The 20,569-nt window shown below is 42.5% G+C and overlaps 1 protein-coding gene across 1 annotated transcript; it reads right to left on the bottom strand.

Annotated features, from left to right (window-relative positions):
- Window positions 1-944: 944 nt before the first annotated feature.
- SERPINB5 (serpin family B member 5) lies at window positions 945-16,861 on the bottom strand. Its single transcript, XM_049823854.1, has 7 exons — window positions 16,676-16,861; window positions 10,752-10,926; window positions 8,085-8,222; window positions 6,945-7,062; window positions 5,397-5,539; window positions 3,756-3,923; window positions 945-2,420 (listed from the first exon to the last, which is right to left on the bottom strand). The coding sequence occupies exons 2-7, from the start codon at window positions 10,923-10,925 to the stop codon at window positions 2,028-2,030; spliced, it is 1,134 nt and encodes a 377-aa protein (XP_049679811.1). The 5' UTR covers window position 10,926; window positions 16,676-16,861; the 3' UTR covers window positions 945-2,027.
- Between the last annotated feature and the right edge of the window lie 3,708 nt (window positions 16,862-20,569).

Here is a 20,569-nt window from a genome sequence, read left to right as displayed (position 1 = left end):
CTGCTTAGCCATCAACCCCACGTGTAATGCCCTGACCCACCTCCTCCAGGAGAACCTGTAGAAACCACAGTGACGACAGCTCTGGGTAACTCTGATCCCAGCCTCCAAAATAGATCAGACAACAATGGGGTGCATAAAACACTTCCCAGTCATTCAGCTACCACTGAAGTTATTGAGCTGGTAAAGATCTTTGCAGGCAATTCCTTCCCAGACAGGATGGGCTGCAAAGTAATTGTTATATTTTGCATTCTTCTTCTGAGTACTATCCATGTATCAGGACGCCTGGTGCATATCAGCAAAGACCCCCAGAGGTCTGCAGGGTCTCACCTCCCACTGTTTTTTGTGGCAGTTAGTCCCCTCAGTACCTATAAAGATATGGGCCAATGACTCCAGTTAACCCTCTGGTATTAAACTGTGTTAGAGACCATTAAAGGTCCACAGAAGGAAGCTGGTAAAACCACTGAACCGTTGTGTCTAAAGGCTTCTCGTGGGTTGGCAAGGTCAAGAAACAAAACAGAACTCCTGTCTCCAAATTCACAATAACCACCATGCTGTTCTCTGGTGTTAGAAGAGCAGTATGCATATTAGGGGTTGCATGCTCCCATTTACAAATCTCATTCCAGTCTCTTTCAGACCTGAAACACCAAGAGGAATTCTCAAGTAAAGTGCTCCCATTTTTTGAGGATACATAACTGAATTCTCTGTATCTTGTGATCAGCTAGTAACATAGTCCTTACTAGGAACTAACATGTTGTCCAGAAGGGCACCGATTTCAATTTTGATTTTGATTTTGTGGCCTAAATGAATCTGTTCATTTCCATTCCTATCATTTATTGGAGGTCAATACTGTCAGTGAATACACAAAAGTGAACACAGACTGACGCCAGAGGTATTGCAGACATTTGACACAGATTTTATAGTGCTTTATTCTGAACAGTAATTAGGTAAACCAGTACTGAACATATGCAGCAGGCAGTCTTTAGATAGAAATGAAACCTGATTACCATGATTTCATATGGAATTTGGAGACTGGTAATTACAATGTTAATCTCACTCAAATTGAAGTCCTTACTTCTTTCTCATGCCTCAGACACTAAGTAATTGTATGGAGTCTCCTTAATGCTGAATCCAGAACTAGAAATGGCAGATCATCTGTGCATCGAAAGTGTGGTACTTCCAATATTAATCCAACTGCTTTCTACCCTAGAATTGCGTAGCATTCTTTTTCTCAGGATATATACAACAGAGCTCCTTGTAGCTGCGGTGAACTGGTCCCGTCTTCCATATCTGAAGGGCAATGAGTCAAAAAATCCCACACAGCAGAGTCCAGCTTCCCCAATCTATGAACTGACGTAGCTCACGCTGAAGAGTTTTCTAGGTGTACATCTTGTCACCGTGATTATTGCCTCTTGCATCCATAGGTCTCAGTGTAGCTGCTGTTTCACAGATGCAAACTCTGATGCTAGCCTGAGTTGTCTAGCTACGCTGCAGAACTTGGGCACTGTTTCACTGGGCATTGGCAGGGTCCGGTAGGGCACCGTGGACCACCAGAGTGTGGCCAGGTACAAGGGGAGGGCTATCACACCACGGGTCCACATTTTCCCCTTCTAGGCAGTAGGAATCCACAGAGCGTGGGTCACGAGGGAGAGTGGTTTGGCTAGGAAGCAGGAATGTAGCTCTTCCTCTCAGAGCCCTTTCCAACTCCTGGTCTCTCTAAAATGGGCTCTCAGTTCACTTCATTTTGGGAAAGAGATGTCACAGAGGAACAAAATATACTTGTTGCTGGGGCTGGGATACTTCTTAGTAAAATACGATGTGTTCTTCACAGTGGGAATCCTTCAGCTTAAGGGGATGAAACATAAGGAGATAAACTAGTTCTGCTGCATATGTAGAGTACATTGTACTACCCAGCTGATATATGAACCTCTTAGATTTCCTTTCAAAGATGATAGTCAGGATGCCAAGCTTTACAGGAACATGCACCACCATGGATGTAATTGTGCTTTTTCATAATGAATACACCCTGCTTAAGGGGAACAGAATCGGCCTGAAAGAATCACGTTGCGAGTTTTGTTGTGCCTAAACAAAAATATAAATGGATGGTCAGCTTTAAATTCATCTTTGTGTTGCAGAATCCGATATCCTGGTACCTCTCGGGACTCGCCACCTTGTTCATTTACTTCCAAAGAGACTTTATGGATGATCTTTGACAAAACCACACCTTTTGTCTCACACATCTCAGAGAAATCTGATGCACTCTCATTGAAGACGTTTGTCATTCCCAGGCTTTCCAGGAGAGGCTTCAGGTCGTAATCACCTTCCACACTAAACTTTGGAAGAAATACATTCACTTTGGTGTTGGCCATCATGCTGGGATTGGTCCACTGTAATAATGTCTCAGGGGTGAGTGCCTTTTCCAGCTGAAGACATAAAGGAACAAAGGAAATTAATGAGCAGTCCAAGGAAAGAAAGAAAGAAAAAAAAGACCATTCCTGAATTTCCCTCTCCCATCAAGCCCTCCCCAGAATAAAGTCCAAAAGGCAACCTTTGCTTTTGAATTCACAACTGTAGCATTCAGGGTTAACATACTCTGAGCTATATTGATGCAAGTATGATTTAATCCATAGGACAGGCCTCTGGAGCAACTCCACTGTATGTACATGCTCTGACTATTAGTCCCTTAAAAGCTTTTGATAGGCACTCACCTCAACAACCATATGAAGGAACCTGAGAAAGGCAGTTCCTATCCAGGTTACACCCAGCCAGCTGGCAGAGCCAAAAGTCTTGATTTCTGACCTTACAGAGTAATGAAATTGCTGGTATTTGGGACACAAAAAGACTCCAAATCCAGAGCCTGATCTCAATCAAACAGGCAGCTGTTTGAGCAATTTTTAAAAAACTGGGAAGTGACAAGGCAGAATTTGGGGCCACAACAAATTGATATCAGGAAAGGCCTCACTTGCATTTTAAGATATATGTGTTCTTTAATTTACTCCTACATATAAAAGTACCTTACAGCTGCAAAGGCGGATTCTTCCTGCCTTTAAAATTTATGACCAGTTGCAGCAAATTACAAAGGAGACTTGTGTGATCATCTGTCTCCTAATCCTCAAACTTTGAAGAGAGGTGAAAATATGTTCTAAAATTTTCATAGAGAAATGACATAAGAAATGGGTGTTCTTTAGGAAATGCCTTATTCATTTTCAAATTTATGTGCAATTGTAATAAAAAATGGCTCATTTTCAGGCACCTCTGCTCAAAATTAAAACCTAGAGAAGTGTAAGACCTTAGTAAAATAAATCACAGGTACATGTCAACTGAAAAAAAATGAGGACACTAGAGTAAATAATGTCAGCATTACTGAGTACCCAGTAAGTATTACTTTAAGCACTTTACTACAGCAAGAACAAAAATCTTAAAATGAAAATTATTTTGGGGGTCCAAATTTTCAAATTGATGCAGATTCCTAGAGCGCATCATGGGCACCTTCTGCACTTTGCACTGTCTTCTGTGCACAACTTATCTAAAACAAAGTCTTGTTCACAACCTCACACTTGGCCACAGTGGAAACAATGATGTCACAAATATGAGATCAGGAACAGAGGAGCAGAATGAGAAGGTAAATTCACAGGAAACTTACTTACAGGAAACTTCTATATAGTGTCTAAGTAAGAAAAACCTTCCATAAGCATATGGCATTAGAAGTGGGCTGTTTCCAAGGGAAGCATCATGCTACTTCTATTTTTTTCTCTCACCTTCTCCAAGCCAGTGGTCTCATCTTCAATCTCTTTGGGCAGCAGAATGAGCATGCTTATATGTTTGTTAAGGCATGGAAGCTCGAGGATGGCCACATTTAATTCTTTTACATAGCCCAGGCAAAAAGTAGCTTCCAGATTCATCATTTGCACTGGTTTAGTTTCAGTCTGCAAAACACAGAGGAAACAATCTAGCATTCCTTTTAATTCACAAATAAGATGGTGAGAGAGGGAAGTTTGTAAGCTTGCATGGAAGTGGTACATTGAGTTACCATCAGAGAATTTGTTGGCTTTCATAGGTAATGAAACCAGCTGTAAGAGACCCTGTTGGCTTTTTACAGTAGGCAGCTTTCCAGAGAAAAGTGGAACAGAATTCTACTTAATACAATAGCAACATATTGGGGATGTGCCTTAAAAGAGAAATTTACCTAATATCGATGGCCCTTTGTGCCTGTTTCACTGAGTGCTACAAACTGAACTGTCTACAGGGTAATTGCCAGTAAGTGTTAAGCACTGAGAACATCTCAACAGTGAAAGTCAAGCTGTTCATACAAATAATTGATATTTTGGTTCAGGAGCTGAAACAGAAGAAGAAGAAATTTCAGGTTTACCTAAAGCCCTATGTCTTTGCTTTTCATGAATGAAACAAAACAAAACAAAACAAAACTCTTTATTTCATAGGGAAGATTTACAAACTGTTCAGCTGGAAACTCATTCAAAATTCAAATTCAGTAGAAAAATGTTACTTTAGAAAAAAACTTGAGAAGTTTCACTTAAAAATGTTAGTGTTGATTGTATAATTTTAAAAACTTTTTAAGCTGAAACTGTTGGCTGATGTGGTAATTTATGAATATTTTCAGTGAACCTGAAACTCCAACTTTTCTCACGCACATATATATATATGTATGTATGTACATATTTGGAGTATAACCTCTTTTTCTCACAAATGTTGCCCAGCCTTATACCTTGGTTCAAAGCTGACTGATCACAATATTCATCACTGGTCACAGATTCCTGAAGGCAACAGCCACAGGGGCTGCACCCACTTGGACCTCGTGGCTAAGCAGGGCTGATACGCAGAGGGCAGCAGTCCCGAGCCTCACTGGAAAGAGGGAGATTCATGGGGCACCATCCCTGAAGAGGAAAGCTCAGGGCCAGGCACCCAAGGGGTATCCTCAAAGAGACCCCACGGGTGTAGATGTTTCATTAGCTCTGTGACCACGAGAAATGCAAAGTTTTGTGCTTCACCCCTGCTGGTTTGGGGATGCAGCCTCTGGTACAGGCTGCAATCTCTTGGAAGAAGCTAGCTGTGAGACTGTGCATCTCCTTGTAGGCAATAGCTGCTTCTGATCACTTGTACTCAGCTCCTGTCGTCTAAATACACTAACAGGACAGTCTGTTTTCACACTGAGCCTTTGAAAGATGGATGTGAAAGCACCGGCAAAGTTTTAAAACAACTTGACAAGCAAACTGGTTTAGGGACCCTTGCAACAGCATATAGGTTTAGATAGAGTCTAAGAATGCCATGGTAATAATAAATACTTCTCATTTTTTCCTGTTGGGATTTCCTTAGCTCAAAGTTTGCATTTTCTTGAGCGGAAACAGCACTCTTGGTTTTGGTTTTTTTTTTCCAGAACATACCTTGTTGACTTTAAAAGGACATTCTTTGATCTCTGCCTCTGGGAACTTCTTCATCCAGTTTGTGACAAAATAAGCTGCATTAACTAGGAGGATCTGAGTCTGGTCACTTACGCTATCCTCATTCAAAATATTCTCCATTTTGCCTGTGAACAGGTTTAAGATGGTTGTTAATACAAAAAATACATTATCAGTATATCAATTGTTTCAACTGAACATGGAAACATTTCACTGAATTAAAAAATTTCTGTCTTGCCCCTCACAGATAAAAGATTTTAATTCTAATGGAAAATTCCAAAAAGAAGTACTTACTTAAAATTGCAGCTTACTGTTTGAAATGGGATTTGGGATCAAGGCAGATCTTCCAAATTACATGTTTTCTTGGCTTATATAACATGGAATCAAACATATGCCTACTGCTTTTGTTCAGTACCTTAAAGAAGGTATTGAATTTTCAGTGAAATTCAACAGGTGTAAGCAAAAAAGCACTTGTCATATGGAGAGCAAGACTTGAAGGGAAGTTCCAGATTAGCAGCTACTCATTTCTAGACAGATACATGAGAACAAAATAACCAGAATAAAAAAATTCTGCTCTGATTACAGTCCGTAACCAAATACTGCTAGAGTCTTCAAAAAGAATATGGAAATGTCGTGCCCGCCCTCGCTCTGTTTCAGACCTGTTCAAGCACTGCCATAAAAGACACTGAATCTGGAGCACTGGGGAGGCAAGTCCTGCCTTCATGCACGAATTGCACAGGCAGGGCAAGGTGCTTCCACATGGGCACCTGTGCCAGCCTGGGAAGGACCAGACTCATGCACCCATGTTTTCATATTTGTACCAGACCAGGGCAACAGGCAGCAACCGACCCCAGAGCTACTTCTGCCCAGGCTGCAAACAGGCTCTGTTAGGGTGCTGCGTGCTCGCGTGGGCCAGGACTGGACCTCTGACCCCCCCAGACTGGGCAGGCTCTGCCTGGGGACCCTCACGGTCACTGGTGTGCATCTCCTGTGACCCGGCTCAGCGGTACTGGGGGAGAAGTCCCTGCAGCCCCATTTCCACAGGAAGGCACACAAGAGACGCTCATCTGCTTGTGGCAGCCTTGCTGGCAAAAGCAGCTGAACTGAGCGAAGCTGAGCTATTAATTAACAGCCTGAAATTCAGAGTCCAGCAAGTACTTCCCACTACAATAAAACTTTTCAAGGAAACCAGGGCTTGGGTTAGATGCATTGATGTCAGGTGTTTGTGAAGGTCCACAGCCAGGAGCCGTCGTTCTCCCAAACTGTCCCGCTGCAGTCAAATGTGAGCGGCTTTCCCCAAGGCTAATGCAAGGTCAGTCTCACATTTCTACCTTCAGAAATGCTGCAGTAGTAAAGTTAGTGATTTCAAAACAGGCTGACGTTGCTAATCCTCATGAATCCAAATAGTAGGTCTAGTCCCCTTGCTTTCACTATGTATTTACTTCTAAAAGCATTAGTAAAGAGGTGTCACAAGGACAAAGGTCTCTTTCTCCAAAGAGGCAAACAGCATCCCCAAGGTTAAGCTGTACTCACCATCAGTTAGCTCTGAAAGAGACTTGTTGATCTTCTGTCGGGTTTCCTCAGTTTTTTCTTTGAACTCCACTAGTTCCAGTTCAGACGGAAAAGGCCTCTTCGTGGAGTTGACAAAGTCCTGCAAGACACAAGGTACCAAAGTCATCCTTGGTTAAATGCCATCCACTCAATGGCTCTTTATAGACCCTGCAGCATCAGCATCCTGAGATTCACCATAGGTTAGTTAGGGAGTTTATTACGATGCACAGCTGCATTCAGCACATCACTCCCATGGTTGTCTTCAGTCCAGTGGTGTTACATCAGCAGCTAAAGTAACTTTGGTATTGCAGGAGTGGCCACATTGCCAGAGTTTGAAAGGATAAAACTAGTCTCAGTCCAGACCTGGGTGCGAGAGAGGACTGAAATAAAGGCCACAGGCTGCTCACATCATGTCTGTCCTCACCAGATGAGACATTTATTGCTGTGCATGGGTATTGGCCTTTGCTATAGCAGAGGCTGAACAGCAGGCAATCTAATTATAGCATCATTTAAGCATGTTAAGTTTTCTGAAACATCACCTTTAGGCTGATGTCCTTGCTTGGGGCCCTATTCAAAGGCAACTTGGGAGGGGGGGAACCCACAACATTTCTCTCAGTTATTTGCAAGGTCCATAAGTTATAAGGCCAAACACCGCCTTCCTTACTTGTGTTGTTTCAATAGCCAGGCTTCTGCCTCCTCGGACAGCTTAAGAAAACTACAGCATATGCAGTAATTACTTGGGTGTGTGAACTGGACACACACATGCACCGCCAACTGTTTTTAAAACTCCTTTTTGCTCATACTTACAATGCAAAGACCTTGATGTGGCATAGAAGTTATGTTGCATTCAAAACCTACTGAGCTACTGACCTAAAGCATATTAATGAAAGAATTAGAAGTGTTGTAATAGTTGCATAGCTTGCGGTCAAGCAGCACACTCATCCATCCTCCTACAAACTTTTATGGCAGCAGAGAATATTATGTTGTTCATCATCTGAGTCTAGTCAAGTAACAGCCAAAAGTGAGAGAATTTATTTTAAATAACATTCCAGTCTGACACCATAACCTGTCAACATGCTGGCCAAGCAATTCATAGCACCAGGGCTTTTCTGCAATACTTACTGTGGTAGGATTAAGCGACTTGTCTACAAAGAGCCGTTTGACCATTTTCAGTGCAAAAAAAGAGCTGAGTTTGGAAACATCTGAAGTTACTGTTTGAAACCCAAAAGAAACATCTTTGACATCTTGCAAATGGAGTACCTGTTAAATGAACGTAATAAAATACTAAGCATCTTTTTTTATTATTATTATTATTATTATTCTCTAAACATTCCTAACAGCTTAGCAAAAAATAACGCTAGTTTCTGTCAGAGCTGTGGCTTTTCGTATTTAACAACACAGCCTCTTGCTGTTGTTACTCAAAAATTATTTATTTATTTGACATCCTTATATAAATGTAAAAACCTGATCCTACCAGAACTTTAACCAAAAGCATTTCTTTCCTGTGAGCAGTCCAAAGAAATCAATAGAGCAGTTCATGCTGGTGATGTGGCTTAGTTGATTAAAACTCTGTAGTATGGAGTCATCATGTTTTCACCAAACTTACGTTCTTGTCCAAAAACCTGGAGCTTTTAAGCCAGATAAATGAGGGTCCCAGCTAGTTTCCTTTCTAGAAGTGGGCTACACCTTTAAAAATGCTTAACAGATCATCAAGTTTTCTGATTGCTGTGACTGATACATGACATCACATGACATTTCAGCAAAAATTGATCAGATAACTATGTCTTTTTGTAGACAAAGTATGAGCTGGAGGTAAGGCTGCTGATCCACACACGGCCACCTCCCAGCTCCTGGGAATGACAAGATCCAGAAAGTGCTGGGGTGACCTAAAACCTGCTGCTTTTAGGCACCAGAGGCGAGAGGTTACTGCTGGTTTTGTTTGAAAATAACCCTCTAAATATGAATTGAACTTCTAATGCCTGCTTATTACAGGGTCTTTGATTACAGGCAGCCTGTCCAACTCTCCTCCCCTGTCTCAAATTCCCGCATGAGGCATAGCGGGCACTAGTGACCTTCTTTTCCCTTTGTCCCTCGCTCCTGCTCTTTCTCCCTGAACACATCATATCTTCACAGACACAACAAATTGCTGCTCTGCCTTAGCCACCCCCACCATGTCCTCCCCTCCTCTTGCTCAGTGGGAGCAGAAGGAAATAAACTCCCAAGGACAGAGCACCCAGAGAGCTCTCATAGCCAAACTCCTCTTCTCAACTTAATTTCCTTTTCCTCCAACACTTTTATTTCTTAGCATGTTAAGTGCAGAAAGATTCTGTGCCTGGAAACTACGTTTGGGGAGGAAGCTATGCTACTGCAGCTTTTCTACCTGGGAAAGCTTTTGGCACAGGTTTGTTAACTGATATTCCAGAGTACGCCTGCTGATCTGGCTCCTTTTGTATCTAGTATTTAAAACCCAAGCATGAACTCAGGGGCAGACAGGAGATATTACATTTAAGAACACACCAAGTTCTCCTTAGGATCTGTAGTCAGCAGTTTTTACATACCACTTGAGAAGTATGAAATAGAAGTGCGCTTGTGTAACAGAGCTCCATTTGTGGATGTGTATGTTAACTTATTATGGGATGGTTCAAAGCAAATTGCAGACACAAGTGAAAGCAAAATTAAGGGCAGGTTAATATTTTGAACTCTCCCATTAGAAAGACAACGCTTGAATTTCGAAATAGTGAGGAAGCTGCAGGGTGTCATTTAAATAAAAAAAAATCTAGAGTTAATTTTTAATTTTTTTAAAAAAACAATGCTGTTTGGAAAAATCTGCAATGCCTAGAAGATCTTAATGGATATATTGCTGTGCAGCTCTGCAAATAACATGAGACTCATTGTAATCTGTGGCATGAGTTGTGGCACAGGAGGCTGCGCTCCAGGGGACCCTTCAGTGAATGAGGAAGTATAGGGAGGAATTCCCAAAGGACAGAAAATATGTTCAAATATGTAGAGTGTCCCCCAGAGCGAGGTGATAATCAGCATATAAATGCATACTGAATTTGCTTCTCATCCACCTTTAGGTAACTGCAGAAACCATAGGCATCCTCCTTGGGACACAAAGGAACTACACAGGTCTCTGCTTACACAGAGGCAGCAGAAGAGGCTGCGAGGCTGCCCCCCTGCACCACAGAGTGAGCTTGATAAACTGATTGCATCATAACTGCCATGCTGCATCACGGTGTTGGAAACTCCTTGAACACGATGAGCTGCTTCTAAGAAGAAACACGGTTGAAGTTGTGCCCTCTTCTACTGCACTCGCTTCCTCTCAGTGGTATTGCAGGAGAAAGCAGAAATGTCAGCAGCAGGCTGCTGAGCATACTTGCTGCTGACAGATAATGGCAAAATTATCTCCCGTCCTATAAAGTTTAGGCATTCTCAAATAATGAAAAAACATTATCCAGAAGATGCAGTGATCTTGACTGTGACTTGCAGCCACAATCAATACTACACTAAAAGGAGACAAGGCTTTAATGCAGCTGTTGAGGACTCTGCCGTGTCCCCTTCCACTGTGAACATACTTAAGAAAGCTTTTTCTTTAAGCCAGATTTTCAACCTCTTTTGCTGTGTGGGGCCATGGAGTGTGGAACCGTTCAGGAATTTCAGAGGGACAGTTTGCAGCCTGGCTTACAAGGGAACCAGACATCCAGTAGAATATTAACAAGAATAAATAAGAAAGCCACCTCCGACAGCCATATAATTTTGCAGCCACAGAACAGGATGCTGACAGCTTACCTGTTTCATTTGATCTGCAGTATCACCTTTCGTCGCTTTATATGCCAGAGCCAGAGACGTTGAGGTACACAGTGGGGCAAAAATAATATTGGCTGTTTTGTCCTTCTCGCACAGTTTTTTGAACATATCAACTGCAAAGGCAGTGTTCGCTAGTTGCAAAGCGTCCATTGTCATCCTGAAACAGAAAAGGGAAAAGAGAGATGGCTCAGAGTGTAATCCCAGCTCCTGCTGTGGTGGGGCTGGGTCAAGAGCACTGAAGGAGGCTGGACACCAGTATGGGGACTGGGCAGCTTGAACGTTCAGGGAGAGGAGAGGAGGGGCTGGCTGAGCCCACTCAGCTTCAGAGCCCACTGGCAGCTCCTGAGGAGCAGGGAAGGTCTCATCCATGCCCAGCCAAGGAAATGTGAGTGGTTCAGTAATAGCCATCATCTTCAGGTGACAGCTGGCAATGCCACGTGTTACATGGAGCCAGTATTACCAGAAGCACTTGGGGAAATCTGGGTAGGTCAGGGTGACCCATTCATATTGAGTCAAATTGGATCACATATGAATTTAATCTCTTTTTAATTGACACTCTTAAAATGTGCCAACTTAAAAGGTACTTTGCCTATGCTCTGGGCTCTCCTGGCTCTCAGACAGGCCTTTAATAGTCTCATAATCTTTCCTGTCTCTTGCTTCATGGCTAATTGTTGACTGAAGCTTTAGCTTTGGTACGTGTCCTTCCTCTAAGGGGTGATTCTCCATTCTTCCTAGCCTTGCTAGCAGTCTCCAGAAAGCTGTCTGGTCCTGTAGGTTGAGATTGTCCTCAAAACTTAAAGGAAGCCTCCTAAATAAATCCTGCTGCGTGCCCACTCATCACACTGTTTTAACTGCAAATATTTTCTAGCCATTCTTAATAACTGCAATTGCCACAGGGCTGCTAGAGGATCTCTGCAGTCAGGAATGGGAAGGGTGGTGCCCAAGGGACAGTTGCTGCAGTCCATGCTCTGAGAATGCCAGAGAGTATTCCCATCTTCCAGACTGTTTTCACATACCTGAAATTGCACTTTGGTATAAGCACGTTTGTATAGATTCAAGCTAACAAGGGTGAACCACAGGATTTCGGTCAATAGCACAAGCCTGGCTTTAGACCAGCAAGCACACAGAAGATGACCCCTTTGGCATACTGAATTTGACACTACTCTGCACCCCAATATCATGTATCCCTAAAAAAAGGGCAATCTATTAAAAATGGTGTTAAACAGCTCCACCAAAGCTATTGAGAGAGACAGAAAGGAAATGGAAAAGATGAATATTGGGAAAGGCTTCAAAAGGCATAAGATTTCACACAGAACTTAAAAGGTGTCTCCAGTATTTGCTCTCTTCAGGAAAAATGGCAAAATAGTGGAATAAATATGGTGTGGAGGCGTCATCTTAAAAAGGGTGTTCTTATCCAGATGCACACCTATCTACATTTGCATTTCAGGCCCTGACACTGAAGATGTAGGGTCCTATTTTATCCTATTATGGAAAGTCAGTTATTTCCTTCATTGGTAGGAGGTTTGCTAACCTTTGAGAAACACCTTAAGGACAGTGATTTCTCTCCAATAACTGATTACTTGATACTGCAGTCTCAAACATTTACTCACCTAGTTCACATCATTTGCATCCTAGCCATGAAAGATCTCACTGGGTGAAAGCAGAAAGGTACAAGAAGGCAGAAAAGAGGGAACCTATGGGCAGGGAACTGTCTCCAGCAAGGTACCTTTCTTGACCGTTCATTCTCATCCTGGTTTGGAAAGGTGTTTTGAATTAGAACACTCTCCTATTTGAATGTATGTGTCATACTGCCCAAACTTAGCTGAACGTCTGACACCATTGTACACAGAAGCTGTGGAGCAGTTGTGGTACTTGACAGTAGTGAATGACTTCCAAATAATCTGTGGTATTTATACATTTTTATGGGAGTAACAGAATGGGTGTGTAATTTGCCTGCGACACAGTAAAGAAAACACTTTGATTTACTCATAAGGCCTGTTTGATTAGAGAAGGCCTTTTACAAAAGAAATGTCTTTATTTTTATTTTAATTAACTTATACATGGTCTTGGATCTATTTGGTAAGGCAACAGGTTTATTTGGCAACCGGTTTGTTTTGAGGTAAAAGATGCTGTATTAAAGGTTACTGAATTGCATTGCACAATCTAATCAAGTTAAAAAAAAACAAAAAAGATACTGGCATAAACCCAAGGCTTTTTAAATCCATGTTGAAAAGCACACCTAACCAGCACTGCACTCTTGCGAAATGCTCTGACTGTTGGTATTAGCAACAAACTGTTTGCTAACAAATCCCCTCCCACTGGAAAAAAAAAAAAAAAAAAAAAAAAAAAAAGAAAAAGAATTTGTCTTGAAGAGGGGAAACACTAAATATATATCACTGAAGAAAGTTATCCCCATGGAAAAATATAGAGGAGTATGCTTTGCAACATCTAGAGGCTTTGCCAGAACTCCGAATTCAGAATGGGTCTGGCTGGACTTGTCCAGCTTCCCGTAGCCTGGCAGTGCCCAGCAGCTGCTCAGTAAAGAGAGATTATCCATGTGAGATCCCATTTCCCAGTGTCAGCAGGCGTCCAGCTGATGTCAGAGTGAGGTTCAGGAAACACATCTCAGAGATCTTGGGATGTCAAGGGAGAACGAAGCGCCAGCCCAGCACTGCAACCATCTATCTCGGTCACAGTCACGATTTCTCATGCATGAAAGCAACTAATTACCAGAAAAGTCAATCTTGCCGGAAACCATGGGCTCAGCACACACCTTAAAGGAGGAGAGCTTTGGGCAGAACAGTGGCAAAAGACAGTTAAACAAATTTGAAGGACTGAGACTGCTGATGAGGGAGTAACTTGGAACAACAGGGGCAAAGGAGCAAAATGACTCTCTGCTCATCCCAGATGTGCACCTTTGTGCCTATGCAAGTCTTAAATACACTCCCTGGCATAGGCTACTTATCTTTTCTTCCCCATTACCTCAGCCATTCACACATGAACACACAATACATATGTATACATATACTTTGTCTCCTTCTCCTTCTCTCTCTCTGCCCCTCCCCCTTCCCCCCCCCCCCCCCCCCCAGCTAAAATTTGAAGATCTGGGGCAAGTATCAACTTCCCAGGTATTTCTTACTGAGAAGCTGGTGGAAAAATACCCAGGGAACCAAGAATGTGTCATTCGACATCTACCACCCTCAAGAAGACAAACAATATGAAGAATCTCACAATGCAGAATGAGGCATGCAGTTTACCTGAAAAAATCTTATTTGCTAGTGGGGTAGAACACAATTCTTTAGTGCTGGCTGGCCTGATATTATTCTATTTAGGCCACTGGATCTTCCTTACAGACTAAAAATCAATATGCAATCATAACCACTAAAAAATACTTCTTGTTCCTTTCTGGCTTAATATTGCAAATGCTATGCTGTAATTCTAACATTAGTATTTTCAGTTATATTAGCAAACCTAAAGTGATTTTAAGGTGTGTATGTGCTACCTGTGTTTCACTTCCTTGGGTTGCAAGAGAGTCAGAGTAAGAAAATAAAATAGGAAATTTTGCAAAATTGAATGCAACTCTTCTTCCTTATGTCAGTGAAAAGCTGTACCATGGCTTAAGAACTCTTCTTTTCTGACCTCACTGGTAATTCTCATACTGTTCATGTTGCATCACTTTCTAAAATGTTTGGATGTTCCTTTTCAGTGAGGAAAATGGGAGGTATTTCATGGTGATCCTTTCATTTACCTTTTGTTCATCCAGTAACTGCTGATACTCTCAGAGATTCTTTTGTGATGAGTGAAACTATTTCTGGTAGTGGTAAAGCTCTCCATTCTTGTAATTTCTTTCTTTTAGTGCTACTATTGAAATAATGCCCATTCGGGGCATTTTGTTGGGACAAAAGCTCAGTTTCTCCCTTAACCTTGAATGATGGGATGGATAGTGAAGCATAATCTCTATCTCACCATCTTTTTCAACTGCACCTGGTCAGTCAGTTTTTTATGCTCCATTTATTGTTGTGTGATATTTAGGGTTCATGACATTCATGTTCTTGAAAAGCATTTACTGTATTAAATATTACAAAATCTTAAATCTCATTAAAGCCTTGATTGTCCCAAGCCTTCTGAATCCATTAGAGCCAGTTCCAGTCAAGTGAGAAGGGTAGAAGCTCCCATCAAGAGGAAAGCCCATTAGCAGACTTAGAAATCAGACGCAGCTCCTGAGCGAGTAATCACAGGGAACCCTCAAACAGGGAGGAGTCAAAAAATTGAAAATGAAATTTTAAGAAGGCCGGCTGCATGGATTCTTGCTGAGTGCCTCCTTTCCCGGGAAAGCGGTACGTCAGCATTTCTAGAGCGGCCCGCGGCACTGGGGCATCTTCTAAGCACAGGTAGCTTGTGATCCACCCAGCTCTGCTTAAAAACTGTGACTCTGCCACAGCATTATAGAAACACTTTCAGATTCAGAAGGGAGCTGAAAGGCTACTGACCCAGTTCAGAAAATCCTGATTTAAACTTGTTTATTGGTCTAAGACACCATTTTTGCTTAGTCACTCTTGAATGCAACAACAACAACAAAACAAACAAACAAAAAAACAACAGAGAGGCTTTGTTTAGTATCTGCTTACTAAGACAAAAGCTAAATATAGCTTATCTTCTACAAATATAATCAGGACAATAGCAATGTCTGTGTGGAAATGTCTGACAAATCAAGTTAGCTATACGGTAGGGATAATCTGATAAAGCAGAACAAGTATTTGTTTTATTCCTTTCTCAGTGAAGCAGTCCTTCCAGGAGAAGACCCCTGTGGCAGATAAAGTGTGGACAGTGCTGGCCATCCAGCGCCGGGGGGATGTACTGGGTTTACAGCTCGGGAGCTGTGAGGGCCAGCGCTGTAGTCTCTCCAGTTCAAACAAACTTGCACCGAGAGGATAAATGATAGGAAACAACCCACATGCATGCTTCACGAGTGAGGCATTAATATTTGAAACTAGCTCAAGCATTTAACGTGACCCCACTTCAGCTCTTACTTGGCGAACACCACACATAAAGGAGATAAAAACACTTCTGTGAGCCTTTTCTTCTTACTTGTACACAAATGACAACTCTCCACCTGGCAGTCTACCTGGCTACGCAACAAGGACACAATTTCCTCTGAACAGACATTTCTTTGAGGAATGCAAGACATCAGACTAATGTGGGACCAGAGCGTCTCGTATGGTTAGGGAAAAAGCATTGTCAGCAATATAGCAGGGAAAGTCACTCCAGGAAGGAAAGAGAGAAACGAGCCACCGCAATATGCTTTGTTGTACCTCAATAGCCAGTGAATTCTTCAAACTAAATGGTCACACTGAAAATAAATTGGTAATTAACTGGACCTAAGTTCCTGCCCTTCACTTTAAACAAGTGTGGGTTAGTCACTCGATTAATAACTCAAAGCAAACAGAGCAGAGCACACACACCTCTGCAGAAAATGAGAGGAATATTCCTCTGTAACAGAGACTTACAAAACAGTCTAAATCCTACTTTGACACATGGAGCATTTTCACGGCATCGAACACAACCTGCTTTCCCTGATACGGGGAAAGGCATTTGCAATAAACCACCATATTTTAATAATTCCTAATGCCCTTGCTGTCTCACCTGCCAGATCCTTCTCACCACTTCCAGTGAATCTTTTCAGGGGGGGAGAAATATAGCATAGCAAAAGCAGTAATTTTGGGATGAAACCAAAACGTTGTAGTTTGGTAAGGCTTTTTTGCTCCTTTAATTCCACGCAAAACCTTTTTGTACAAATTTCCTTATCCCACTCCCTCTACATGATTACGTTTCACAGCGGAGATTTGTTAACTATTAGTTAGGTATTTATTAAACTATCAGAGGAAAAAAAAAAAAGCTGTACTTACTTTGCAAGGCTATAATCCTGGTAAACGAATCAATGAAATGGGTACAGTGCGAAGAACTAGCTACCCGTGGTGAAACCTTGCCGAGCAGAAGACTCTGTTAGCTTCCCTGCTCATTGACACCACTCCCTCTTTCCCAACCTTAATTTGTGCACACACACACTCCCTCTCACTCTTGCTTTCTTTTTTTTTTTTTTTTCCCCTCTTAATCATTCTTCGTGGGCAACTCCTACATTGGAGGAGCAAAATGATTCACACCAGAGTTGTTGTTGCCTGCCCAGCTACTAAAGACAACAACAAGCTCCGGCAGGAAAGAGCAGCCTTTGTGCATTGCCTTCAGCAAGCGCAGTACAAAAGGCACCAGGCAAGAACGAACGAAGACTACGAAGGAGAGAATGCAGGAGTGCATGAGCAATTAAAAGACCTTCTGAGCAAAACCAGCACTCCAAGTTGCATTGGAATTGCCGCTATTTGCAGAAAAACTGTAATTGTGAAAAAGATGCCCAGGAAGACAACCAAAACGCGTAGGAGCGCGTGGCTGGGCACTTTGCATCTGTATATGCATTAAGACTGTGTCTTAACTCTGTCTTTGTAAGGGGCATATGTGTGTATGTGGTTGCCTTAAAAGCCCAAGGCCAGGCTGGTGTTAATGCTCAAGGAAAAATATCTGCCCTTCTTGTTGCTATAAAGCAAGAGCTTCCTCCCATCGGCAGCCAGGTCCTCTGCAGGGGAGCAGCCTTCCCCGCTGCTAGCTGTCCCCAGAGGCGGGAGGGGAACAGAAAGTCCCATCCCTTCACCTCCAGGACGGGGACCACTGGGTTCATGTCATACAGTCCACGCTACTACCGGTGGACATGATGGGGTGGGAGAAGAAAGCAAGAGGGAGAGGTGATGGGGCAGCCCACCAGGTCCCTTTTTATTTGAAAGATGTACGCAGTCCTTAGCAAGGAAGAGGTGGACTACCCCTGCTCCACGCCATTCCCCAGACGGGGAGCCGGGCCACCCGCAGCGGGGAACACCTGCAAGCACTCCCTAGGAGGCCATGGCTACACCTCAGTCCCCGTGAGGAACTGTGCCACGCCACAGGCACAGCTCAGGTTCACACCTCACTAACCCAGGTGGCCCTGCATACTTTTAGGCTACGAAAGATAAATGCGAGATAATTGAGTTTGCTTTCAGGTTTGCAGTGCTGGCATGCCCAGCCGCCCAAATGAAAGGGTTAGGAAACCAAAGGATGTGTGTTCACCAGGACGGTGCCTCATTGGTGACAGTGGGAACTGGGGACCTGTTATCTCCTCCTGGAAAGACACGTTCCTGTATTGCTTTGAGCACAAATCACGCCATACTGCGGTGCCCTAATCCTGTTTCCTTCCAAAAGGCTCCTAAGCTCTTATTACCCAAAGGAAACTATATTTTACTTTCTGCTGTGATGCAGATGGGGTCCACTTTCCGTCATTACCAGGCAGCAAATTTAAAATTTGTATGCTTTGCCATAAGTGAATTCATAACAAAGACAGGGTGTGGATGTGTTTAAGCAATTAAAGTAAGATAGAGGTCAGCTGGCTAAACTGTGCCATCTGGGCCATCATTGTTATGTATCTAATTATGCCTTCTGTAAGAGAAATTTTGATGAAAATCCACAACAATATTGGCTACCAGTCTCTTCTCAGGTGTCTGCAGGTAATCTGTAGCCAAACACTGCTGTCTCTGCAGGAGCAAACTTTTCTTCAGACCCAGGTCTACCAAGTATGGTCACTGTGAAATGGCTCAGGAGCTTCTGGAGAAGCTGCAGAGAGGTGGACAACAGCCAGACTGCCTTAACAGAGACCGCAGAACTCACCAGATCCATTTCCTTGCTAGTGATAGGTGGGAAATAGAGATATAACTAGGTGCATCATTTTCTTTTAAAGGTGAGAAATTAATTGTTTCTGGTCATGGTGCCATGAAACTAATAATCACTGCTGCAATCGTGATGCTTCAAATGAAGGAGTCCACGCTGGCACTGGTAACTGAGTGGCTCAGAGGACAGTCCTGCTTCCCCTAAGAATGGATATTTTGGGCTCATTTGCTGTTGGAGGTAATGTTAAAATAACTGTGGCTTCCCGGTAGCTTCTTATTCATATTTATGGGAACTCCTGACATATGACTGAGTCTTACTTATAGCCCAACCAGGAAGATGTGGAAAAGCAGAAGATGCTAACTTGAAAAGAAGAAGATGCTTAACCTCAGGTCGCTGAGGTTTGCAAGGGACAAGAGGTGAAGCAGTTCTCCCCCAGTCCAGGTAAACTCTTTCTCCATCTGACTGAATGACAATCACTTGCATCAGCTTCCCTGTCTCCTGCATTTACCTTTCACTAAATTAGTCTTGTTCCGTTTAATCTCAAAGTATTTTCAACACTTACCTATTATGACCTGTATTTCTATCACCAAGTTAAAAAATAAAAAAAAAGCCAGTAACAGGATTTTTCCTTATCAAAAAATCAAAACTATTTTTAAGCCCCCTCTAAGTTGGACACCACCTAGTGTGATACTATCTCAGAAAATAAGGTAAATTAATAAGGTAGAAACAATGGGTGTGTGACGTGAAACACTCTGAATATTAAAGTCTGAAGCCTTGTAACACAGACAAGTTACAGTCTACTGACAAAGTAATGACCAAGCTCTTGTCCTCACACTTCCAGGTCTTCAATAGCCCAAGGAAAAACACAAACTAAGACATTGCTGCACGCGAGGATCCAGCAGTTATGTGTGTGTGTCCGTCTACAAAGCTGCAAGCCGGACACGCTTTGTAGCAGAAAGGATGCAACCAGCCAGGTGACGTCCCTGTTACTCAGCCTGCTTTTGGCCCTCGCTCCCCGGCTCCCCCCCCCACTCCCTCTGAACACCTCCTAGGAACACTGTTCCTACATGCTGCTGTAAAGGAAGGAAAAACAGCCATTTTCTCTCCACTTTTTGAACAAGCTCATTTGGGGAGAGGGAATACTCCTCCTGCTCAGCACAGCATGAAGAACTATTTCAACTATTTCAGAGACTCAAAGCGTCCACTGTAGTCGGGTTTTTTTTCTTCCCCCAAACTCACTAATGTTCGGTGCATGTCTGATTGCAATTAATGCTGTCACGCTTTGCAGACCACATGGGAAATCATCTACAAGTGGGACTGAATAATGAATAGAACAAACTGGTGCGTTCTTTCTATGCTGCCAGTCATGAAAAGTCTTCTAAATGAGTTACAGCTTTCACAGTAAGCTTTGGATCTTGCAATGAACCCAGTGATAGGAGGTGATTTGTACACTTTTATTTTGATTCAGTGACCTAAAATTTTAATACAGTTAGAAAAATGCAAAGGGTAAGATTGCAGGTCTGTAAACAGGTACACACAGCAGAACTTTTCACATTCCTCACGTAGCATGGGTCTAGATTACTATTTAGCAACAGGAATAAACAATAGCCAAAATATTTTTCATTTTCATAAGAAATGCTAGCTAAGATCACACAGACCATTATAAACCACAAGTTAATTTGAAATTAAAAAAACACTTACAATAATAAAGTGTTACTCTATGGTTCCATTGAGAGACGCAAACTGAACAGTAACAAGCTGTCTCTTTCTTCCCAAGGCGTTTGCACTGATACGCATAAAAGATGGTGTCACATAGCAACACACTGATTCAACACGTATGGTAGCAATACATTTGTCTTCAGACATGTCTGCTGACGTAGAAGTATTACTCACCGGTGACTACTTCTAATAACAGACAGGAAATTAATTTCTCATACTTACATGTGCTCACTTTTGGGTTTTTTTTAGTGAGGCTGTTCTGGACTTGGGTATACAGTTCATTGGGAAAAAAAATTAAGTAGGCAACCAAACAGCTGACATCTTTCAGTGAGAACAAA

Source organism: Accipiter gentilis, chromosome 20, assembly GCF_929443795.1.
Source record: "Accipiter gentilis chromosome 20, bAccGen1.1, whole genome shotgun sequence".
Lineage (NCBI taxonomy): Eukaryota > Metazoa > Chordata > Aves > Accipitriformes > Accipitridae > Astur > Astur gentilis.
This window is presented reverse-complemented; position numbering and strand designations above follow the sequence as displayed.

What these genes read in the sequence shown, in the direction of transcription:
- SERPINB5 (XM_049823854.1), bottom strand. Translation starts at nt 10,925, where the DNA reads ATGACAATGGACGCTTTGCAACTAGCGAACACTGCCTTTGCAGTTGAT. An exon ending in CTGCAGATCAAATGAAACAG is followed by an intron (nt 8,223 to 10,751) that starts GTAAGCTGTCAG and finishes TTCATTTAACAG; the next exon opens with GTACTCCATTTGCAAGATGT. An exon ending in TCTTTCAGAGCTAACTGATG is followed by an intron (nt 5,540 to 6,944) that starts GTGAGTACAGCT and finishes ACCTGTTCACAG; the next exon opens with GCAAAATGGAGAATATTTTG.